The sequence below is a fragment of the Zalophus californianus genome, chromosome 14, assembly GCF_009762305.2.
Source record: "Zalophus californianus isolate mZalCal1 chromosome 14, mZalCal1.pri.v2, whole genome shotgun sequence".
Lineage (NCBI taxonomy): Eukaryota > Metazoa > Chordata > Mammalia > Carnivora > Otariidae > Zalophus > Zalophus californianus.
The window spans coordinates 17,946,817-17,967,111 of NC_045608.1; the positions used below are offsets into that span (position 1 = coordinate 17,946,817).

At 46.5% G+C, this 20,295-nt stretch overlaps 2 protein-coding genes across 2 annotated transcripts in view; one reads left to right on the plus strand and one right to left on the minus strand.

Annotated features, from left to right (window-relative positions):
- The window catches only part of LOC113912495 (SV2 related protein), a 67,993-nt gene that overhangs the window by 35,751 nt on the left and 11,947 nt on the right, over window positions 1-20,295 (minus strand). Inside the window, exons 2-5 of the mRNA XM_027575657.2 lie at window positions 14,553-14,713; window positions 11,423-11,508; window positions 10,261-10,359; window positions 6,583-6,654 (exon numbers count right to left, since the gene is read on the minus strand). Coding sequence (XP_027431458.2) covers window positions 6,583-6,654; window positions 10,261-10,359; window positions 11,423-11,508; window positions 14,553-14,713 — 418 coding nt within the window. The remainder of the gene's footprint in view (window positions 1-6,582; window positions 6,655-10,260; window positions 10,360-11,422; window positions 11,509-14,552; window positions 14,714-20,295) is intronic.
- USP30 (ubiquitin specific peptidase 30) overlaps window positions 14,658-20,295 on the plus strand; it is a 57,652-nt gene continuing 52,014 nt past the window's right edge. Inside the window, exon 1 of the mRNA XM_027575662.2 lies at window positions 14,658-14,795. The gene's annotated coding sequence lies outside the window, so the exon portion shown is untranslated. The remainder of the gene's footprint in view (window positions 14,796-20,295) is intronic.

The window sequence follows — 20,295 nt, forward strand, 5'->3', positions numbered from 1 at the left end:
TTTCTTTTGGCTTAAGCTAACTTAAGAGGGGTTTGCTTCCTTGGAACCCAGGAGTCTTGAATCAGAAATAGGACATCACTGGGGACACCTGGGTGGCTCGGTCAGTTAAGGGTCTGCCTTCGGCTCAGGTCATGATCCTGGCACCCCACGATGGAGCCCCGCATTAGGCTCCCTGCTTAGCTGGGAGTCTGCTTCTCCCTCTCCCTCTGCCCCTCCCCCTGCTCCTTCTCTCTCTCTCTCAAATAAATAAATACAATCTTAGAAAAAAAAAGAAATAGGACATCATTAGCAGCAGAGAAAATGAAAAGAGGGAAAACAGAGCAGGGGGAGAGGAGAGCATAGAGAAGAGGCACCAAGACTGGTGCCTGAGAGCTAAGCCTCCCTCCAGGGACTGCCTGGGAGCTGCGTCATCCCGTTGGGGTTCCCGCGTGACCCCATGCCAGGCAACAAAGACCTGCATGTGACCTATTCTGTAGGGTCACAGCAGACTGCATCTGGCTCTGCATTGGCCTGCTGATGCCAGGGCTTTCCAGATGGCCAGGAAATGTGGACTCAGCAACCATTTGTGAGTATCATCGTGGCTACGCAAAGGCATGGGTGCTGCCAACAAGCCCCATCCAAGCACTGCTCTGGACTCTGCAGAAATGTCTCCTGGGCTTTTGAGCTTTTTATTAACCACACTTGTCATTCTGCTTAACATCTGTCCTGCCTTTCAGATTGTTGGTCCCTTCTCCCCCCCACCCCTCTCTTCTTCTCTCTCCTTTTCTTCCTTCCATATTCATTTACTGAGCATCCCCTGTATGCCAGGCTCTAGAGACAGAAGCACAGACATTATGCATTCATTAAAAATTGCTCATTCAATTATTCATTTAACAGTAAACATATATCAAGTGCCTGCTGTATGTGAGGCACTAGAAATAAGGCTATATATTATTCATTCATCCCATATACATGTATCAGACACCTGCTATGTGCCTAGCACTAAACGGACGGTACGCATCATTCATTCAATCATTTGTTCAATATGCATGTACTGAGCACCTGTCACAGGCCTGGCATACATTGAGTGCCTGCTGGTTGCTAAACACTGGACCTTGTCTTGGGCTATAGCAGGGAAGGTGACAGCCAGAGTCTCTGACTTCATGGACCTTTCATTTCCGTTTTGTAAATCACTGTCCCATGATTATGCTGGGTCCTCACAGCAGCCCGTGGAAAGAGGCTGCTATTTCCAGTCCTACTTCACAAATCAGCCCAGTGAGGGTCAAAGTAGTTAAGTGATTTGTCCAGGATCAGCAGAGTCAAACCTGGAGTCAGAACTTCCAACCCCAAATGCCGTACTTTGAACGAGCCACTCCCCTCCTCCTGGGGCTCCCATTGCCTCTGACAGAGAACATACATGATGGTGTTATGCAGCAAGGACAGGTGGGTCCGGGTGAATGCAAGAGAACTTGGCCTGTGTTGTCAGCCTCTACTCAGCTCTAGCCAAAAGTTGCCATCACAGAATGTGGACCCCGGGTTGCCAGATAGCTCAATTAAAAAAAAGAAAAAAAAGACAATCCGCAACTCTTTATTTTTATGCATAATACATTATTTTTGAGACAGAGGCAGCTGATTCAAAATCCTGTACAGCGTTCATGGGTTAAATAAAACACATCTGTAGACGATGTTAGGTTCATGGCTCACTGGTTTACAACCTGTAGCCTGGAAAGGCTTCAAGCTTCTGCTCCAAGAAGCTGAAGGTCTTGCCACCAATTGGGTGCCAGGTCTGCAGCCTCCAAAAGGAGCACGCTGATGTTATCATCATGAGCATTGCTCACCCCTGGAAGGCTGTCAGCTCCGCGCTCCTGGTGTCCTCGGGGCATGCCCAGGACAAGGAAAATAGTCATGAGGCAAGGAGGCCTGGGGATCTTCAAAATATTGAGATGAGAGGCCTGTTGCCTGCCAGCCACCTCCTTTTCCCTCCTTACAGATAACATGAACCCATAGCTTTTGAGCTAGCTAGTGACCTGATCATATTCTGAAATGTTTCTTCTTTGAGTCACAGCCAATAATAGTTACCATTGATCACGGGCTAACCATGGGTCAGTAAATACTGTTCTAAGTGCATTACCTCCATTTCTCATATAACACTCCCAGCAACCCTCTGAACTATTGCTCTTGTCAACCTGACTTTACAGATGGGGAAACTGAGGCTCAGAGCGGTGAAACAATTTGCTTAAGGTTCCCTCACTCGACAGAGGGGATGGAGCATCTTCATCCCGGCAAGGCCACACACCCACAGCTGCCCTTCCTTTGTGAGGCTGCCATAAGCCCCCAGGGTATAGAAGCTTCTGTAGGAATCAAAGTGGCCCACTGAGTTCTAACCCCTTACTTGAGTCCCTTGCAGAGTCATGCAGTGGACGCCCTCCCAGAAGCCTCCCAGCTGGGCGGAGGCAGATCAAGGAGCTAGGAGGAGATTCTTGGCACTTGCTAAAGCTCGCCGGCTGCCAGGCTCACCCTCTGTTTCTGGAGGAGTTCTACAGAAGCTTTATAATTAGAACCTGATCCATCCTCCCTGCGGTTGGGTCAGAATTCCATGCAGGGAAGAGGGGGCCCTGCAGTCTGGGGGCGCTTTTCTCTTCCCTCCGGTTGGGAGAGCTAGAGGACCACTCTATAGGCACCCTCTTAGGCTTCATCTGTTTGGAATGGATGAATGTTGAACTGCTCAACTGAACTCAGGGGGACAATTCAGTTATATCTCACAGCAGCCACGGATGTGGACTCTGGAGCCAGACACACCTGCATTTTAACACTGGCATGACCATTTATTGTCATGAGCTTGGCAAATGATAGAAACAATGGGCATTTATGAATTGCTTCCTCTGGGCCAAGAGCTTTTTGTGCAAAGGCCCACTGACTCCTAGAATGCCTCTATGGAAGGGATACTATTATTATCTGACTAACAGATGAGGAAACTGAGGCACAGGGAGGTTCAGTAACTTGTTCAGGGTCATGCAGCCTGTCTGTGGAGGAGCCGGGATTTGAACCTTGGCAGTCTGACCTCAAAGTCCATGCTTTCACAAGGATGGCACGTTAGCATTTCCTTTATCCAAATGAGCACTGGAGGTAAATAGGAAATTAGGGCGGAGCAGTCCCAGGTGATGCAATACGATGATGCAGAATGAACTCTCCACAATAGTGCAACTTGGCATCACCTGTGCATTCACCCTGAAGCCTGGTTTCTCAATCCTGGTGCCCTTCACAGTTTGGAATGTCCTGTGGACTTTGGGAAATCGAGCAGAATCTCTGACTCACTAGGTGCCAGGAGCACCCTCCCCTCCATTGTGACAACCAAAAAAAAAAAAAAAAATCGTCTCTAGACATTGCTGAGTGTCCCCCGGGAGGCAGGGGGAGACAAAAATCTGCCTACTCCCTCCCCCAGTGAGAACTACTGTTCTAGAATTTGCCAAAATGTGTTCAGAACTCACAAGATTCAGTAAATGGCATTACTGAAAACCCATCTAGGAATCTTTTTAAAATCTGAGCTCTAGTTTTCTCCTCCTCATCATAAAACGAAGACATCTACATCCCATACCTCCTGGGAACACCGTAGGCACGACTGACGTTAGTGGCAGAATGAGCACGCTCTTTGGAAGGATGTCAGGATCGTAAACTAACAACCTTTTGGGGCTTCTCGGTAAACAGAAAACACTCATCAGTAAAGCCCCTTGCTGGTCTGGAGAGGATGAGAGAGCGGCAGAGAGTGGCAACAAGATCTGATTTTCATCCATCCAGCTCAGCCACTCGAGAAGTATTTATGGAGTGTCTGCTATAAGGCAGGTGCTCTGCCAGGAGCCCAGGGCCACCTCGGGGAGAAAACAGGCACAGCCACCTTCCTCATGGGGTTTACTGCACTCACCTGGCCATCCTCCTGCCCCTGGCAGACATCACTAATCGATCACAGCACTGTCCCACTGAGCCTTCCCACTCCTCAAGTCCATGTGTCTGGCATCCACTACTGAATGATTAGAACAGACACACAAGGGACAACAAACCCATTTGCCCTTTAGTTTCAGGAATTCAATAAATGGTAGCTGTTACTATCAGCTATTAGTAATCCAATCTCCCCTGACATAAAAAAGGAAACTGAGGCCCCAAGAAAGGGGAGTAACTTGCTTTAGTCACCCAGTGGCAGACCCAGGCTCCAAATGCAGGCTATTTTCACTCCTTCCCCCCTGTATTCCTCATGGCTTCATGATTCAGCAATTGGGTAACAGAATTTGGGGCACAGTAAAGTTCCTTGTGACAGGTTCCTGCATTTTTGTGTGTGCATATGCATGTTTGCCTCAAGAGCAAGTAAATAAAAAATGTTTTTAGGCAGAGACAGAGGGGACAAGTCGTCCACAGTCTGCACAGGAAGAAGCCACGTGAAGACTTTAGAAGAGCTTTCTCCTTTGATTATTTTAAAACTGCAAAGGCTAACGTTAGGTCCAGCCTCAGCCACATATTTGCAGTTTTCAATGCCGAAGTGCCACCCAAGAATGGCTCTGCTTTATTTTAAGAGGGCTTCCCTTTCCTCCCTCCCTCCCATCCTTCCTTCCTGCCTTCTTCCTTTCCTTCTAACCTCCCTCCCTTCTATCCACCCTTTCTTCTATCCCTCCCTCCCTCCCTCTTTCCAGCTCTGGCTCTGTTCTATCTTCCAACCAGAAAATTGCTGAAGCAATGACTTACACCCTCCAGAAAAAGGAAGGGGGTGGGAGGGGGTGTATGGACAGAGTTTAGAGAGCTACAGCCTGAAAACCAGAGTCACCCAGGTTCTATTCTCTTTGGGAGGCCTGGAGAGGTCTTCCCAGCTGACCTCTGCAGCCTCTAAAACCAACCAGGAGCCCCTGTGCTATAATGGCTGCAGTTGGTTTCCCACCCTGGTCACCTCTGGTCCTGCCCCAGCCACTTATTGGCGGTTTTATAAGTCAATGTCTCCCAAGTGTCTGCTGGCCCATGTGTTTCCTGTCCAGCCACAGTGGGAGGGGCTGCAGCTGGACTGCACTGTTCAACCATCCATCTATCCATCCATCCCTCCATCCACTGAGCCAACATACATTGATTGAACATCTACAGATTCAAGCCATAGCATCATGGTTAAGGCAACAGTCTAGACTTAGAAGGAGTGAGACCTGGCTATGTGACATACAAACTGCGTGGCTTGGGCAAGTTGCCCACACCCCATGCCTCAGTTTCCCCTTCCATAAAATCAGATTGATAATAGTACCGGGGTTTGGGTGAGCTGATGCATGTATCATGCTTGGTACAGGGCCTGCCATACAAGGCACTGTGTTATTTTCAGTCTGTGGCATGCTGGTTACAGTAGACCCCACCTGTTACCTCCTCAGCATCCATCTCTCCCTTCTTCTTTCCTAACAGAATTCTAAGTTTGTTTAGATATCTACACTAGTCTAAGTCAGTTCTCAAAGTATGGGCCCCGGACCAGCAGCATCAGCAACCCCTGGAAACTCCTCAGAAATGCTATCATTGCAATCCAGTTCACATGTGTCCTGTGCCTATGATGTATCTGGCATTGTACAAAGCCTTTCAGACCTAGGTTCTCAACGAACCCTCCAATGTAGACTCCGTTATTTTTTTCTTTATACAGAGGAGGAAATTGATGCTCAGAGAGGTCAATTCACTTGCCCAAGGTCACACAGCCAGGAGTGGCAGGATTGCGACTGAACCCAGATCCACCTGATTCCAGAGCCCAAGCATGTAACCAACTACACCATCCTGCCTCCAGGGAAGCTGCAGGTTGAGAGGAGAGTCCAGAAAGAGAATAATAAAGCAGTCAGGGGGTGCAATCACTCAGAATTGCACAATTAGTCCTGAGCAGGGCACTTAACCAAGTAGAGCTTGCCTAGATTTATAGAGATCTTTTCTCCCATCAGGCCCAAGTTTATGGTTTGGAGGACTATAATTTCACCTGCTGAAGGATTCAAAGCACCCAGGGGCACCCTAGCAAAGCAAGAGCAGTGTGAAATACAAAGGGGACCATGAAGTAACAAACCGATAAAACAGTAAGAGCTCAATGCGATGCCAGACCTGTAAGTTCCCTCCTTCCTTCTTGTTTACAAATCCATTTCATGTCATATCTGAGGCTGGGCTTCCCCCAAAGCAGACCCTGACACAATAATTCTAGTACAAACAGTTTATTTAGATGGTGATCCCAGGAGGAGTGGGGAAGGCAGACAGGTTCCCACGGTGGGCCCCGGAGTTCAATGCTGCTGGGATTGAGGGATGATTCATTTAGGTCCAGAAAGTTGACGTCTTTATCTACCAGCCCTTGACGGCCCCCAGCCTCGTGTAAGGGAATGGTGAGCGCCAAGGGGACCGGGGTGGGAACCGATAGCGTCTTCGGCATTCTGAAACGTACACGCTTGGGCCCCACTAGGCATGTGTGATTTCGAGAGTCCACGGCCTCAGAGCAATGTCTTCTCATTGCATTTTGACAGAGCTAATTGGGCCTCCCCAATGCTAAGCAGCACTGTTTTGCTACTTGTCAACGCCACCATGGAGATAACCCAGAGGACATGCACTTAGGAGAGGTCGCCTTACTGTTTTCCTGCCGTACTGGTCTGAGATGTTTCCCCAGAGCGTGGAGCTGGACATCATGCCGACAAAGACCACCTGTGGATGGAAAGACAGGGTCTGTTAGACAGTGACACATAGCATCGCAGAGAAAAGGAACAATGACGTGAACCTGTCCTATCACATCCTAGGAACACTAATGAGCCAACAATGGCTGAGATCCTGTGAAGGTACAAACACTGTTCCGTGTGCTTCATGTTATTGTTTAAGCCTCACCACAATCCTGTGGGGTGGGTGAGAGCTTATCCCCAGGTGACAGAGGAAACCGAGACTCACAGGGGGGCGTCCCTTGCCCAGGGTCACGCAGGTGTAAGCAGGACAGCCTGGGCTGGAATCAGGCAGTATAGCCACAGAGCTGGCATCCTGCCAATTTCTCGCCATAAGATCAAGGGTAGAGTTTGGAGGGTGCGAGAAACAGAAGACAGAAGGTTGGGATGAGAACTGTAAGCTATTTGTAAGAGGAAACACTCATGGAGTGCTCACGGTGTGCCCCGCAATTCACTGTTACCTTGTTAATTTTTGAACAGAGCCAATGAGGTTTGAATGATCATACCCATTTTATAGATGGGGAGCCCGAGGCTCAGAGGGTTAAAAAAAAAAAACCTGCTCAGTACCCTGGGGGGAGAGGGTAGAGCCAGGTCTTAAACCAAGGAAGGCTGAGTGGAGCTTTCAGGCTTGTGTCCTATCCTTACCCTCTGCAAGTGTGGGATAGCACGCTAAATGCTTTGTACTCACATCTTACCTAATGTTCATGGTGGCTTTACGAGATGGGTGCCATTATCATCCCCATTTTGCAGATAAGGCAACTGAGGCCCAAAGAGGTGAAGGCACTGCCCAGTGCTGTCTGACCCCCAAACTGCAGACATGACCTGGGGCAGCGGGCTGCAAACGGGGGTTACACAGAGGCAGGTGCTCCAACCAGACATGGCTATTCTTAAAGGAATTAATTTCCAGGTCCTCAACTTCCATATAGACTCTTTCCTGAGAACAGGCTAGGGGTCGTCTCGCCTGTTCCCTGCCCCACTCTCCCTTTCTCAACCACCCCTTCTCGCTTCTCACTACCTCCACCTCACAGGCCAGTGCTTTGAGGTTAAACCCTCTGGGACGCCTCCAAAGGGACACCAATGACAAGTTACAAATCCTTTTGCGAGTCATCTTGCTGCCAATTCCTTTTTAGTATTTTTAACCAAATTGAAAGAGAGCCTAATCAAGCTGTCAGCAAATTAGATCACTAAAAATAACCTTTCATAAGCAGTTGCTGTGTGCTCTCCAGCATATAACTTGGAAGTTGCTGAAAAAAAAAACCAAGTGGCATTAGTTTATTGAGTTATTACAAGACTCCTTCAGTCCCCCCTCAATTTTTATATGAAACAAAGTAAAAATGAAAAATAGGAAAGGAATTGCCGCCAAGCCCTATCTTACTTTAATAGAAAGTCATCATCCAAGAATACGGGATGTAATTGGGAGACACTCCCACCACTCATTACAAGGTAGATTCCTGATAAAAATTCACTTGTGTTTAACAATTATTTATCAAAAGTAATTCTTTCTCTTTTTTTAAGTAATGCTTTCTTGTTTCGATCTATTACATATTACTAAAAACTATCATGGTAACTCAGTGCAGGAGAAAAATGTCAACACTTAAGAGCCTATGAGCTCAGAAAATTAAAAGCAATATAAAATTTATGTATTCTGTCCCAGAAAATTCTGACAGGTGATAAATGGCATGGTTTCAAGTAGAGTAAAACATTGCTATGATAAAATGTGGAGATATGGAATGGAAATGCCAGTCCAAGAAGAAAAGAAAACAAGGCAAAATTTCCAAATACTTCTGAAGACCTTATTCGTATTATTTTAAAACAGAGGACAGCAGGTATCAGGTAAGTATTTCAATTCCATTGGGCACATTTTAAAAAGGGATATGAAATTTTACTCAATTTTTAAAATGTTTCAATACACCAGAAATCATCGAATCTGTAACCTGCAATTTAAAAACATTTAACATTGGGGTGCCTGGATGCAACTCTTGATTTCGGGATTGTGAGTTCGAGCCCCACATTGGGTGTAGAGATGACTTAAATAAATAAAACTTTAAAAACATAAAAACATTTAAGGTCAAAAAAGTTTTTAAAATAAAAATAAGGGGCGCCTGAGTGGCTCAGATGGTTAAGCGTCTGCCTTCAACTCAGGTCATGGTCCCAGGGTCCTGGGATCAGGCTCCACATCGGGCTCCCTGCTCGGCGGGGAGTCTGCTTCTCCCTCTTCCTCTGCCTCTCCCTACTGCTCCTGCTGTCTCTCTCTATCTCTGTATCTCTCTGTCTCAAATGAATAAATAAAAAATTCTTTAAAAAAATAAGTAAGAGTAAAATAAAGACATTTAATATCCATTTTAAAATCTATGAGAGTCCTGGGGCCTGCATAGTTTTTAGAAAATTCTTTTCTAGATAACCTAGAGCAAAAATGTTTGAAGATTGCTGTCTTGGGGTGAAGTGTTGCCTTAATCATGTGCTAAGGGATATCCCTGCCCCCTGGAAGAATTAAGCATTCCCCGCAAACACGCAATTCCCCCATTTTCCCTCCCCGGAGGGAGGGATCTAGGCACAGCAGAACATCAGTTTATACCACGGTAGTTATGGTAATATTGCACCATATTTCCTATGACAACAATGTGGGTCCCTCTTATACTCCTTATGTACATTATGCAGGTAAAGCAACTCCCGCTGCGTTCTAACTTTCCCACAGAAGCTTGGCCAGTAAATGGTGACTGTTACAGCCAAGAAGGCTCCACACTGCAAAAATACAGCCCTGTGGGTATGCTTCAGGAGGGTATCAGTGCTGATTCAGGCCTGGTTGCTGAAGGCGCTCAAGCCATTCCAGAACACTTACAGCATTCTGGGGGGTGCTCCTGGTTAGCAATGACGGTACTCTGCCAGTAGCTAGGCTGTGTGACATTTTGCGAGTGACTTAACCTCTCTGTGCCTCATTTTCCTCAGCTAATAATAGTACTTACCTCCTAGGGTTGTGAGGATTAAAGAGCACAATATATATTATGCATAGATTGCATGCAATATATGTAAAGCTCTTTGCACAGTAAGAGCTCAAGAAATATTAACTTTTGTACCATTATTATTACCCTCTTATCCAGCCTGGCCATTCCCCTCCCTTTTAGAGAGTTGCCGCTGGACTCTCCTAACAAATATTGAGGGTTCTCCCTCACTCTCCGTCAAGTCTTAATTCAGGGAGCAGCACTCCCTACCATTTATTAAACCTCTACTATGTGTCAGGCACGGTGTTTTTCAATCCTCAGATCACCCTTGTGCAAGAGGAACTGGCATCTCCTTTTTGCCATCAAGTGAGGTTAGGAGGTTCATGTGCAGGTGGGTTCCAACTTCCCAGCAATTGAGCAGAAAGTCTGGGACCCCAGGTCGTGGGACCCCTGGGTGGAGCATTGTTGGCTGCAAACCTGCAGGGATATGCAAGGTGCACAGCGGAGTAAAAGGAAACTGGGGTCCCCATTGTTTCCAACCAGGGCTTAATTCTTTCCTGCTGAGCCCTTGCCAGCAGCAAGAGAGGGAGACACCCCACAGAATGCCCTAGGGGATGTCCTGAACGCGCATGACCGGAGAGAGCGGCAGGGCTGCCTACCGAGGTCAGCAATGCAACCTGCCAGCTGGGGAGTCTCCATTCGCAGTGTAGCTGTGGTGCAAGGATGCTCAGGATCATCATTTCCATGGCATCGGCCATCTGCAGAGAGGAAGCAAACATCGTGAGGCCAGGATCTGCCCAGGGCTGGGGCCGGCTGCACCCAAGTCCATGATCCCTGGGAGAGCATGCAGAACCACCCTCTTCCACTGGCTGCTGAGCACCCTTCTGCACATCGAAACACACTGAAAGGTCCGGTAGTTCAAACAGTGTGGTACCACGTGGGAATTGACAAGTAGGCATTTAACATTCTGTGTGTTTCTGTGTTTAAAACAATAGGGGCATTCCCCAAATGAAGTAGGGAAACATTCTATCTCTAAAATCTGAGAAAACCTTTTGTAGAGGTAGAGAGGCAATGACCTTTTCTCTTTAGCTCAATTAAAGACCAGTTTATCTTTGGTTTATAAACCTCAGGCAGAACTGTCAGTATATTTAACAAGGACGACCTTTTAATGTATTAACACACACCAGGAAGTCGCAGTAATTACACATTGTGGTACCTTTATGAGACGAGACAGAAATGAGAGACCAGAAGCAGACCCACATGGCTGTGAGAATGTGATGGATAATGCAGGTGGCTTTTTAAGTTAGGGGGGACAATGGTGTGGGGAAACTGGAGATTCATTTGAAAAAAAAATAGGTAGTTTGGTCACCATCTTGCAGCATTCATAAAAGTCAGTTTCAATTGTATTAAAGGTCTAGATGTTTTCTTTGCTAGAGGTGGATTAGGGGATTTTTAACAAAGGATCATGAAACTCTTGAAGCAGGAGGCACATTTTTATTTGTGCATGTTTATCTAGGGTGAGCTCCACAGACGACATCATAATCTTATGGCAGCCCTGAGTCCCAAATGGTTGAGAACCACCACTTAATTTAGCCAGAAGCTTCAAATCCACCTTGAGGGCAATCGCCAACTACACTCAAACTCTTGCCAAGGCTGGATCTTCATGATCACCGGGATCATGCAACATAAACTTTTGTTGATTCAAGCAAAGGCTCCATGTGGAGGGAACTATGTCCTTCCTTATGGCCCCTGGAAGCCAGTTGGGCAGCATGAGGTTTCCTGGAGACTGAATGTGAGGTTACCACCCCCAGAAATACTTGCCCAAGCCAAGCCAGTGAGAACAGACAGCTTCCATTGAAATTTTCCAAACCCAATGGCTTCCACTGCATCTTCCACCATGAAAGTATCTGGAAAGGAGAGAGAGAAAGCGGGGGAAGGAATGAGTGCATCCTGCACTTATCCTCATGTGGGGGGCTTGGGGGATGGTCTACAACCAAGCTTAGTAAAGACAGCACACACTACTTCTAGAAATGTTATCCTAGAGAAACACTCCTGCAAATGTGAAGAGATACCTTGCTACAAAGTCCACTGCAACATTGTTTGTAAAAGGGAAAAAAGGAAAACCCAGAAAGTCTATCAACAGGGGTTGGTTAGATAAATTATTATATATATCATAATCATATATACATGTGTATATATCAACATTATGAAATATGACCTGCCTGTTAAAAAGAATGTGCAGATACAGGAAGATGCACCCAACATATTGTTAATTAATTTTTGAAAACAAAGCAAAATGCACAGCATATTTAGTATGAGTCTCTTCTGGGAAATGTACACGCCTATTTGTATGTGTACGCATATGGATGGATGTTTGTGTCGGTGCATGGAATGTATACCAAACTTTACATTATGGTTGCATTTTTGTTGTCTTTGGAGAGAGGAAGGGAGAGATCCTATGAGATTTTAGCTCTCTTCGACAATGTATGGCTTCATAGTCAGGAAAGAAAGAAAGACTTTTTAAAAGCAAAATGCCACTGCATTTGGAAGGAAAGCTGTCCACATTATATTGTGAAGTCAGAAAGGTAACTGGGGAGAGGTATGTATCGTTAAGAGTGGTCTTTTGATAAAATTAGGTGTGTGTGTGTGTGTGTGTGTGTGTGTGTGTGTGTTTGTCCTCACAAGCCATGCAGGAGAAGTAAAATTGAATGTCCACAAACTGTTAATAAGGTCATCTTTGAGGATGGCACTCACTTTCCCACTTTGTACCTTTCTCTAGTGTCGAAATGCCTTCCAAAGGAACATGTGTTATTTGTGTACTCAGAAAAAGTAGGATGTAATTGATATGCTAAGAAGTGTTTTTTGAAAAATATGGAAAGACCAAACACAATCTAGTAGGCTGGACGGTGTCCTGCAACAACACACCTGGAAAAACCGGTGAAATCTGAATAAAGTCTGGGGTTTAGCCAATAGCATGGCACCAGCGTTCATTCCTTCATTTTGACAAATGCACGGTGGCCAGGTGAGATATTACCACCAGGAGAAGCTGCATGAAGGGCATGTGGGAGCTCTCTCAACTATATTTCAACTTTTCTGTAAATCTACAAGGGTTTCCAAAAAAAGTTAATTACAAAATAAAAATACTAAAGGAGCGCCCTGGGTGGCCCTTCTGTGAGCTGCCTCTGAGGCTCTCATCAGCCCCTGCTGGGAGTTGTCATCTTTGTAGAATTTCAATCATGAGCCTCTTGTATCAATCATAATTTTCTCCAGAAGTGTGAGCTGGTGTTTATCACATCAGCAGGGGCTGGTTTCCTCCAGCAAACAAATACTGGGGAGAAAGCAGAGTGAGTCCTGGAGAGTCATCAGTAAGAAGAAGAGAAATACATAAAGGAGCGCATCTGATTGCTCACTGTGGGCCAGGCACCATACAAAGACCTTGATGTTCACTGTCCCATTTAGTCCCTGTCTCAGCTATTAGTTCAGGCCCAGTCCAAGCTCCCTGTTGCAGAGGAGAACATGGACTTGCTCAGCGTCACACAGTGGCGGCACTGTAGCTCTGGGCGCTGAGCCCAGATCAGCCTGGGAATGAAGCCAGTGCCCCCAACCACTGCCTGCCCCCACCCCCAGCCACTGCATCCTTAGATCGCCCACCCCAGCCAGGTTTAGGGTTTAAGACATTAACCCTCTCTCATGTTGGGAATCTGGGGCCTTTCAGGAATGCCTGTAATGTTTTGGTCCATCAGCATCATGTGTGAGGGGAGACCAGGTCCGAAGGCCCCACCTCAGGTCTCCTGTTTGACCAGCTCTACTCAGAGGAGCACAAGGTCATGGGTCTGAATATGTGCTCTGAGGCCAGATTGCCTGGCTGTGGACCCAGCGTTGCTAATTCTTAGCTGTGTGACCCCGGGCAAGATACTGAGTCTTTCTGTGCTTCAGTTTTCTCTTCTGCAAAAGGGGGAAGATGAGCATAATAATTCCAACTAGAACCGGTGTGAAGATTAAAAGGGTCATATGTGTAAAGTGCTTCGCACGGTGCCTGGCCCAGAGTAAATCCTCAGCCGATGTCAGCTGCTCCTGTAATCATGGTCATCATCACCCTCATCACCACCAACCACCATCATCATTACACACTATCATCACCACCACCAGCATCGTCATCACCACCAACATTATCATCGCCATCACCATGATCATCATCCTCACTCTCATCCTCCTCCTCCTCACCATCATCAGCATCACCACCACCATCATCACCATCACCACCACCATGATCATCACCATCATCAGCATCACCACCACCACCATCACCATCACCACCACCATGATCATCACCATCATCAGCATCACCACCACCACCATCATCATCCTATCATCCTCCTCCTCCTCACCATCATCATCACCACCACCACCACCACCACCACCATCGCCACCACCATGAGCATCGTCATCACCATCACCACCACCATCATCATCTTCATTATCATCCTCCTCCTCCTCACCATCATCATCACCACCACCACCACCATCACCATCACCACCACCATGATCATCACCATCATCAGCATCACCACAACCATCATCATCATCCTCACTATCATCCTCCTCCTCCTCACCATCATCATCACCACCACCACCAGCACCACCACCACCACCACCATCATCACCATTGCCACCACCATGATCATCACCATCATCACCATCATTGTTGCTGCTGCCCTCAGCTGAGTGTTATGCAATGAAGCTGACTGGCGGGGATTGTGATGTAACCTTATCTGCTGGAGGAAGCCATGTAGGCCCAGCCCACACTTCCAGCATCACTTCTGGGCCCTCCGGGCCCTCCTACCTCCCCCTTCACTAGATGCCTCTGAAAGCAAGATCTGGGGAGATAACTGGCACTTCAGAGCCCCTGACTGTGGTCCAGGCTGATGTCCCAACTGCAGAGCCCTCTCACCGTCAGTGGGATTAGCAAACTCCTTGGGCACAGCTGCCCCATCATCCAGCTCGACGGCCTCTAGGCCCATGCGGACCCCTTCAATCTGGACCTCATGCTCTCCCGAAGCTGCGTCATCCTCTGACCTTGCACTCTCGCCCGTGCGACGGAATTTCACCACCCTAGAGGACAGAGCAAATCTGGTCATGATAGCTAGAACGTCGCTTCAGTGGCTTTGCTGCACAGCTCTTGGGTCCAAGACAGGTGAAAGGCTTTTCCTCATGGTCCAGAGAATAGAATGGATGTGGGGGGAGGGGCATTGGCATTTCTATTGAGTTGGACTGGTGGGGTGTGTGACAGCTTCAAGAGTTGCATATCAGGGCTGTCACATACATTTGTATAGGTTGGGCACTGCACAACTCCAGGGGGGGGCCCTACTCACATGTTAGGCGATGTCAAAGAGAATTTTTTGTTCTAGATGTAAATACTGTTTGGAATCACATGTGTTTCAGAATTTAGATTTGTCTCTCTGTATGGAATGGAGGTAACAATTTGGTTACCTAGGGGTTACATTATGCCCACAAAAAATTGCCCACACAGTATTTTTTTAGCTTAAAGTGGATGCCCATGTTTTTAAATTGGGAGAATTAATGTAAAAAGCCAGGTTCCTCATGTCTCTTCCAAAAGTAAAGTATCTGGGGAACCTGGCTGGCTCATGTAACTCTTGATCTCAGGGTTGTGGGTTCGAGCTCCACATTGAGTGGAGTTAAAAAAAAAAGAGTAGAGTATCTGGTCATCTGGGGCCCACATTCCTGTAAGGGATCCGTGTGGCTAGATCTGTCCTCCCTGTAGACAGGACGCACCACATTGATCACAATCTCTTCCTCTCCAAATTACCTCTAGCCCTGAGGGTCTCTTGCCATTTATCCTCATATGTGTTTTGTGTTCCTCTTACTTGGCACTTATCCATTTGTCTGGCCTTGTAGGCCTTTGAGTTTGAAACCCATTGACTCCATTTTGCATACATTCCTTCAAATTATGCTATTTCTTGTTACTTTGGACAAGGCTTGATTTCTCTGAGCAGCAATCTCTTCATCTAGGGGCTCAGCAGTGAAATTACCTGTGTCTTTCCAACCCCCTCACTCCCAAACACAAAACTCCTGCTGCTATCTGTCCTGTGCTGGGTTTTGGGGTCACAGCAGAGACAGGATAGAGTGTCCCTCCCGTCACAGGGGAGAGTGATATTTTTTAAAAAATATCTTTTATTTATTTACTTGAGAGAGAGCAAGTGCGAGAGAGAGAGAGCGCGCGCACACAGGAGAGCGAGAAGCAGAATCCCCACTGAGCAGGGATCCCAACACGGGGCTCCATCCCAGGACCCTGAGATCATGACCTGAGCTGAAGGCAGACGTTTAACAGACTGAGCCACCCAAGCGCCCCAAGAGAGTGATATTAAATGAGTAATGCCCATTCTTATCAGGGCTTTGAAAAAAGAAGTGTGGGATGTCATGGACATGAATGGCTAGAGGGCAAATTTGGGCAGTGTTTTAACAAGGTAAAACAGGAGAAATATCTAAGTAAAACATACTGCTATTATTATTATTATTATTATTATTTATTACTTAATTAATTAACTTGCATTCTTCCATGTATTTCACCAAAGAATAAATGGGGCTCTGGCATAGAAAGGGTAAACTTGGAGAGGAGAAAACCATAGATGAAATCACAGCAATTTTGTAAATACCTGAACTCCCACTCGCTGACAAGGTTGGGGCCTGGAAAGCTTGGGCTAGAACCATAGCGCGGAGCACAGAGCCCAGGGTTTGCAGACGGTCGGGTCCCACTGAAGCCTGGAGCTAACACTCCATCCCATCTAGCACCACCACCACGGTCCAGCAGCATCAAGCTCATGTTCCAGCTCTGTGCTAGCTCGGTGCTAGCTGGCATTTTCCATGCACTTGATCTGCTGAGGTTGGGATCATGACCACCCCTTTCCAGACAAGAAAAATGGAGGCCCTAGACGTCATGTGACTCACCCACAGTCACGCAGCTCAAGAGACACTGAGCCAGGTTTCTGCCTGATGCATGTCAGATCAAACCCTTGTATTCCCGGCCAAAAACAGGATCTCCCCCTCCAAACCCTTCTATTGCTCCCTACCTACTCTAATTTTTATTCCATAAAAATATTTTATTTTGAGATGTTTAAAGCATATACAATTATATAGAAAACAATGACAGAAATATTTTTGCTTCTGCCCGTCCAGCCTAAGGACCAAACACTTCTATTAGGTTGAACCATGAAAAATTGCCAACATTCGACCATAATTCAGTTGAAGTCACCGTGACTCCTTTCTGGTTTCCTTCTCCCACATCTTCATGGGTAATGCTCATCCTTGATCAGTGGTCTTTACGGGCATCATTATTTGACTTAATCCTCACAGAAACCAAGTGGTGGTGACTATTATCATTCCCACCTGGCTAAGATATATCTAAAGTCACTCTGAGCCTCAGTGTATCTCCTCTCTAAATTGGGTGTGATAATTGTGGCATAAATTGGATTCCTTAGAAGCAGAGCTTAAGGTAGGATTCTTTTTTTTTTTTTCAGTTGTGGTCAAGTATACACAAAATAAAATGTGTCATCTTCACCAGTTGTAAGTGTATAATTCTGTGACATTAAGCATGCTCACACTGTTGTGCAACCATCACCACCATCCATCTCTAGAATTCTTTATCTTCCCAAGCTGAAACTCTACCCATCCAGCACTAGCACCCCATTCCCCACTCCCTCCAGCCCTTGTTAACCACCATTCGACTTTCTGTCTATGAATTTGCCTGCTCTAGGTGCCTCACTAAGTGGAATCATACAGTATTTGTGCTTTTGCGACTGGCTTCTTTCACTTAGAATAACATCCTCAAGGCTCATTCATGTTGTAGCATGTGTCAGAATATCCTTCCCCTTTCAAGGCTAAATAATATTCCATTGCATGGCTATACCACAATTTTTAAACCATTTATGCATCGGTGGACACTTGGGATGCTTCTGCCTTTGGCTGTTATGAATAATGCTATGAACGTGGGTGTGCAAGTATCTGTTTAGTCCCTGCTTTCACTTCTTTCGGTTCTATACCCAGAGGTGGAATTGCTGGATCATATGATAATTCTATGTTTAATTTTTTGAGGAGTCTGCATATTCTTTTCCAAGGCAGCTGCACCAGTTTATATTCCCATCATCAGTGAAGGGAGGTTCCAATGTTTCTACATCCTTGCCAATATTACTGTGTTTCATTCTTTGGATAAAAGCCATCATAATGGGTGTGAAAAGTATCTCATTGTGGTTTTGATTGGAGTTTCCCCAAAACTGATCATCTTTTCATGTGTTTATTGGCCATTTGTGTATCTTCTTTGAAATAAATGTCTGTTCAAGTCTTCTATCCATTTTTAAATCAGGTTGTTTGGGGGTTTTCGTTGTTGTTGGTATATATTCTGGATATCAGTCTCCTATCTAAGATGTGATTTGCAAATATTTTCTCCCATTCCGCAGGTTGGCCTTTAACCCTGTTGACTGTGTCCTCTGATGCACACAAGTTTTTAATTGTGATATAGTCCAGCCATCTCCCAATACCACGAGTCTTTTTCCTTATATTTTCTTCTAAGAGCTTTTCATAGGGTTAGGTCTTTGATCCATTTTGAGTTGACTTTCACATATGGTATAAGGTGAGGGTCCAACTTCCTTACTTTGCAGGTGGATATCCAGATTTCCCAGCACCAGTTGTTGAAGACTGTCCTTCACCCACATCGAACAGTCTTGGCACGCTTGTCAAGAATCACTTGGCCGTATATGTGAGGGTTTATTTCTGAGCTCTCCATTCCATTCCATCTGTCTTTCCTTGGGCCACTACCACGCTGTGTTCATTGCTGCAGCTTTGTAGTCAGGTTTGAAATCAGGAAGTATGAGGCCTCTAATTTTGTTCTTATTTTTCAAAATTGCTTTGGCTATTCTGGGTCCCTTGAGATGTCAAATGAATTTTATGATAAAGTCTTCCATTTCGGCAAAAATGAGTTGGGGATTCTTGTGCAATGATTTGTTAAGGAAGGGTTCCCGTTGGGAAGTGAGGGTGGCAGGACCAGGCAGGGGGACAAGCTAAATGGGTAGGGGGTTTCTGCTGGAATCCTATCCGATGGGGAGCTCTGGGATGGGAATTTTGCCACGGAGAGGGTCCCACCCAGAGGTCTGAGGGCTGGGCTTACATGAGTCAGACATTGGCACATCACCCCAGGGGTGGAGGGCATAACCTCCCAGGTTGTCCCCCAATGAGGCGGCTCCTCTCGGCTACGGACAATCTTCCAGAACAGACTGCAGCTGTGAGCTATCAGCAGCCAACCCCGGAGGCACCTGGGAGATGCACCAGCCCAGTAAAGGGGATCTAAGACAGGCACCAATGGCGTCTGCTACAAATAAGCCCCTCCAGAGTGATCATGCCGACAAATCTAAAGCACCATACAAACATTGAATTCCCCTCCCTCAAAGTTCTTAAATAATAGCTCTCAAACCATACAGCTATTTTTACTGAGCACCTGTTTTATCTGCAGAGCTATGCTATAAGCCTTTCACCCTGACAATTCACCTATGAACTAGGTATTGTTATTGTCCCCATTTTACGGATGAGGACAGAGAGGTTAAGGCAGTCATTCAAGGTCACACAGCTTGAAGGAGTTGAGGATCAACCTGGTTGGCTTTCCTATTAGAGCCCTAGGTCTTGATCACTGGCATCAGTTTCTCTCCCCAGAATTCACATGTGTCTGGGGAATGAACATGAGGCCTGAACGGAACTGACCTGTGTAGGAAACTTGTCAGACAGGGGGAAATGTTCTAGAGCAGGAATCAAAAAGCACAGTTCATTCCAGTCTGGCTGACAACTCTGCAGTTCATCACATTTGTGCAGGGGTTTTGATCTGGATGGAGCCTTAGAACCCCCACAAGGCTGGTCACAATACCGGTGGATGGGCCCCACTCCCAGAGGGTCTGATTCAGAAGGTCTTAGCCAGGAACTGAGATTTTGCATTTCTGACACGTTCCCGGGTGGTGCTGCTCTTGCTGATCTGGGGACTGATTTAGTGCATCTGAGCCAGACGAACGATTCTGCTGTCTTCCTGCCCCATGCCGATCATGAAACAGTTGTGCCGAGGAACGGAACCCCTGCTCTGTTGGCTGAGGTGGGTGCCTGCCTCATCCGACAGGCCCAGAACCCCCGAGATACAGACTCAGACAAATGTCCCCGCCACCTGGAGCTGGAGTGTCCCTGAGAGCCGGGAGACAGGTGTCACCTGGGAGCAAAGTCCAGGAGACAGACTTCCCTAGGCCCAGAAATCTGGTTAGAAGTTGGCGTCTGGGGCTTCACTTAAGCAGCCTTTGCCAACAAGAATACAGTGTTGTTCTGAGTATGTATTTATTGGAGGTAGCTTTAGGGGGCCTGCTGATGGAGAGCATGGGCGTATTCTCAAGCCGGTGGTATGCCTATAAACGGAATGTCAAATAAAACCCCCCAAACCATAAGGATGTGTAGCATATGACAATATCCAGGGTGACCCATTTCAACCTGTCAATGGTTAAATAACGGGCTCCAAAAATTTCTGAACGTTTAACAATCAATCTGCTCTTAGAGCTGGTACGAGTAGGCCGTAGCACGCCACTGCATAGGAGTCCTGAAGCCACTGACACCTGCTACAACACGCAGGGGTCTTGAAATGTTATGGTGAGTGAAAG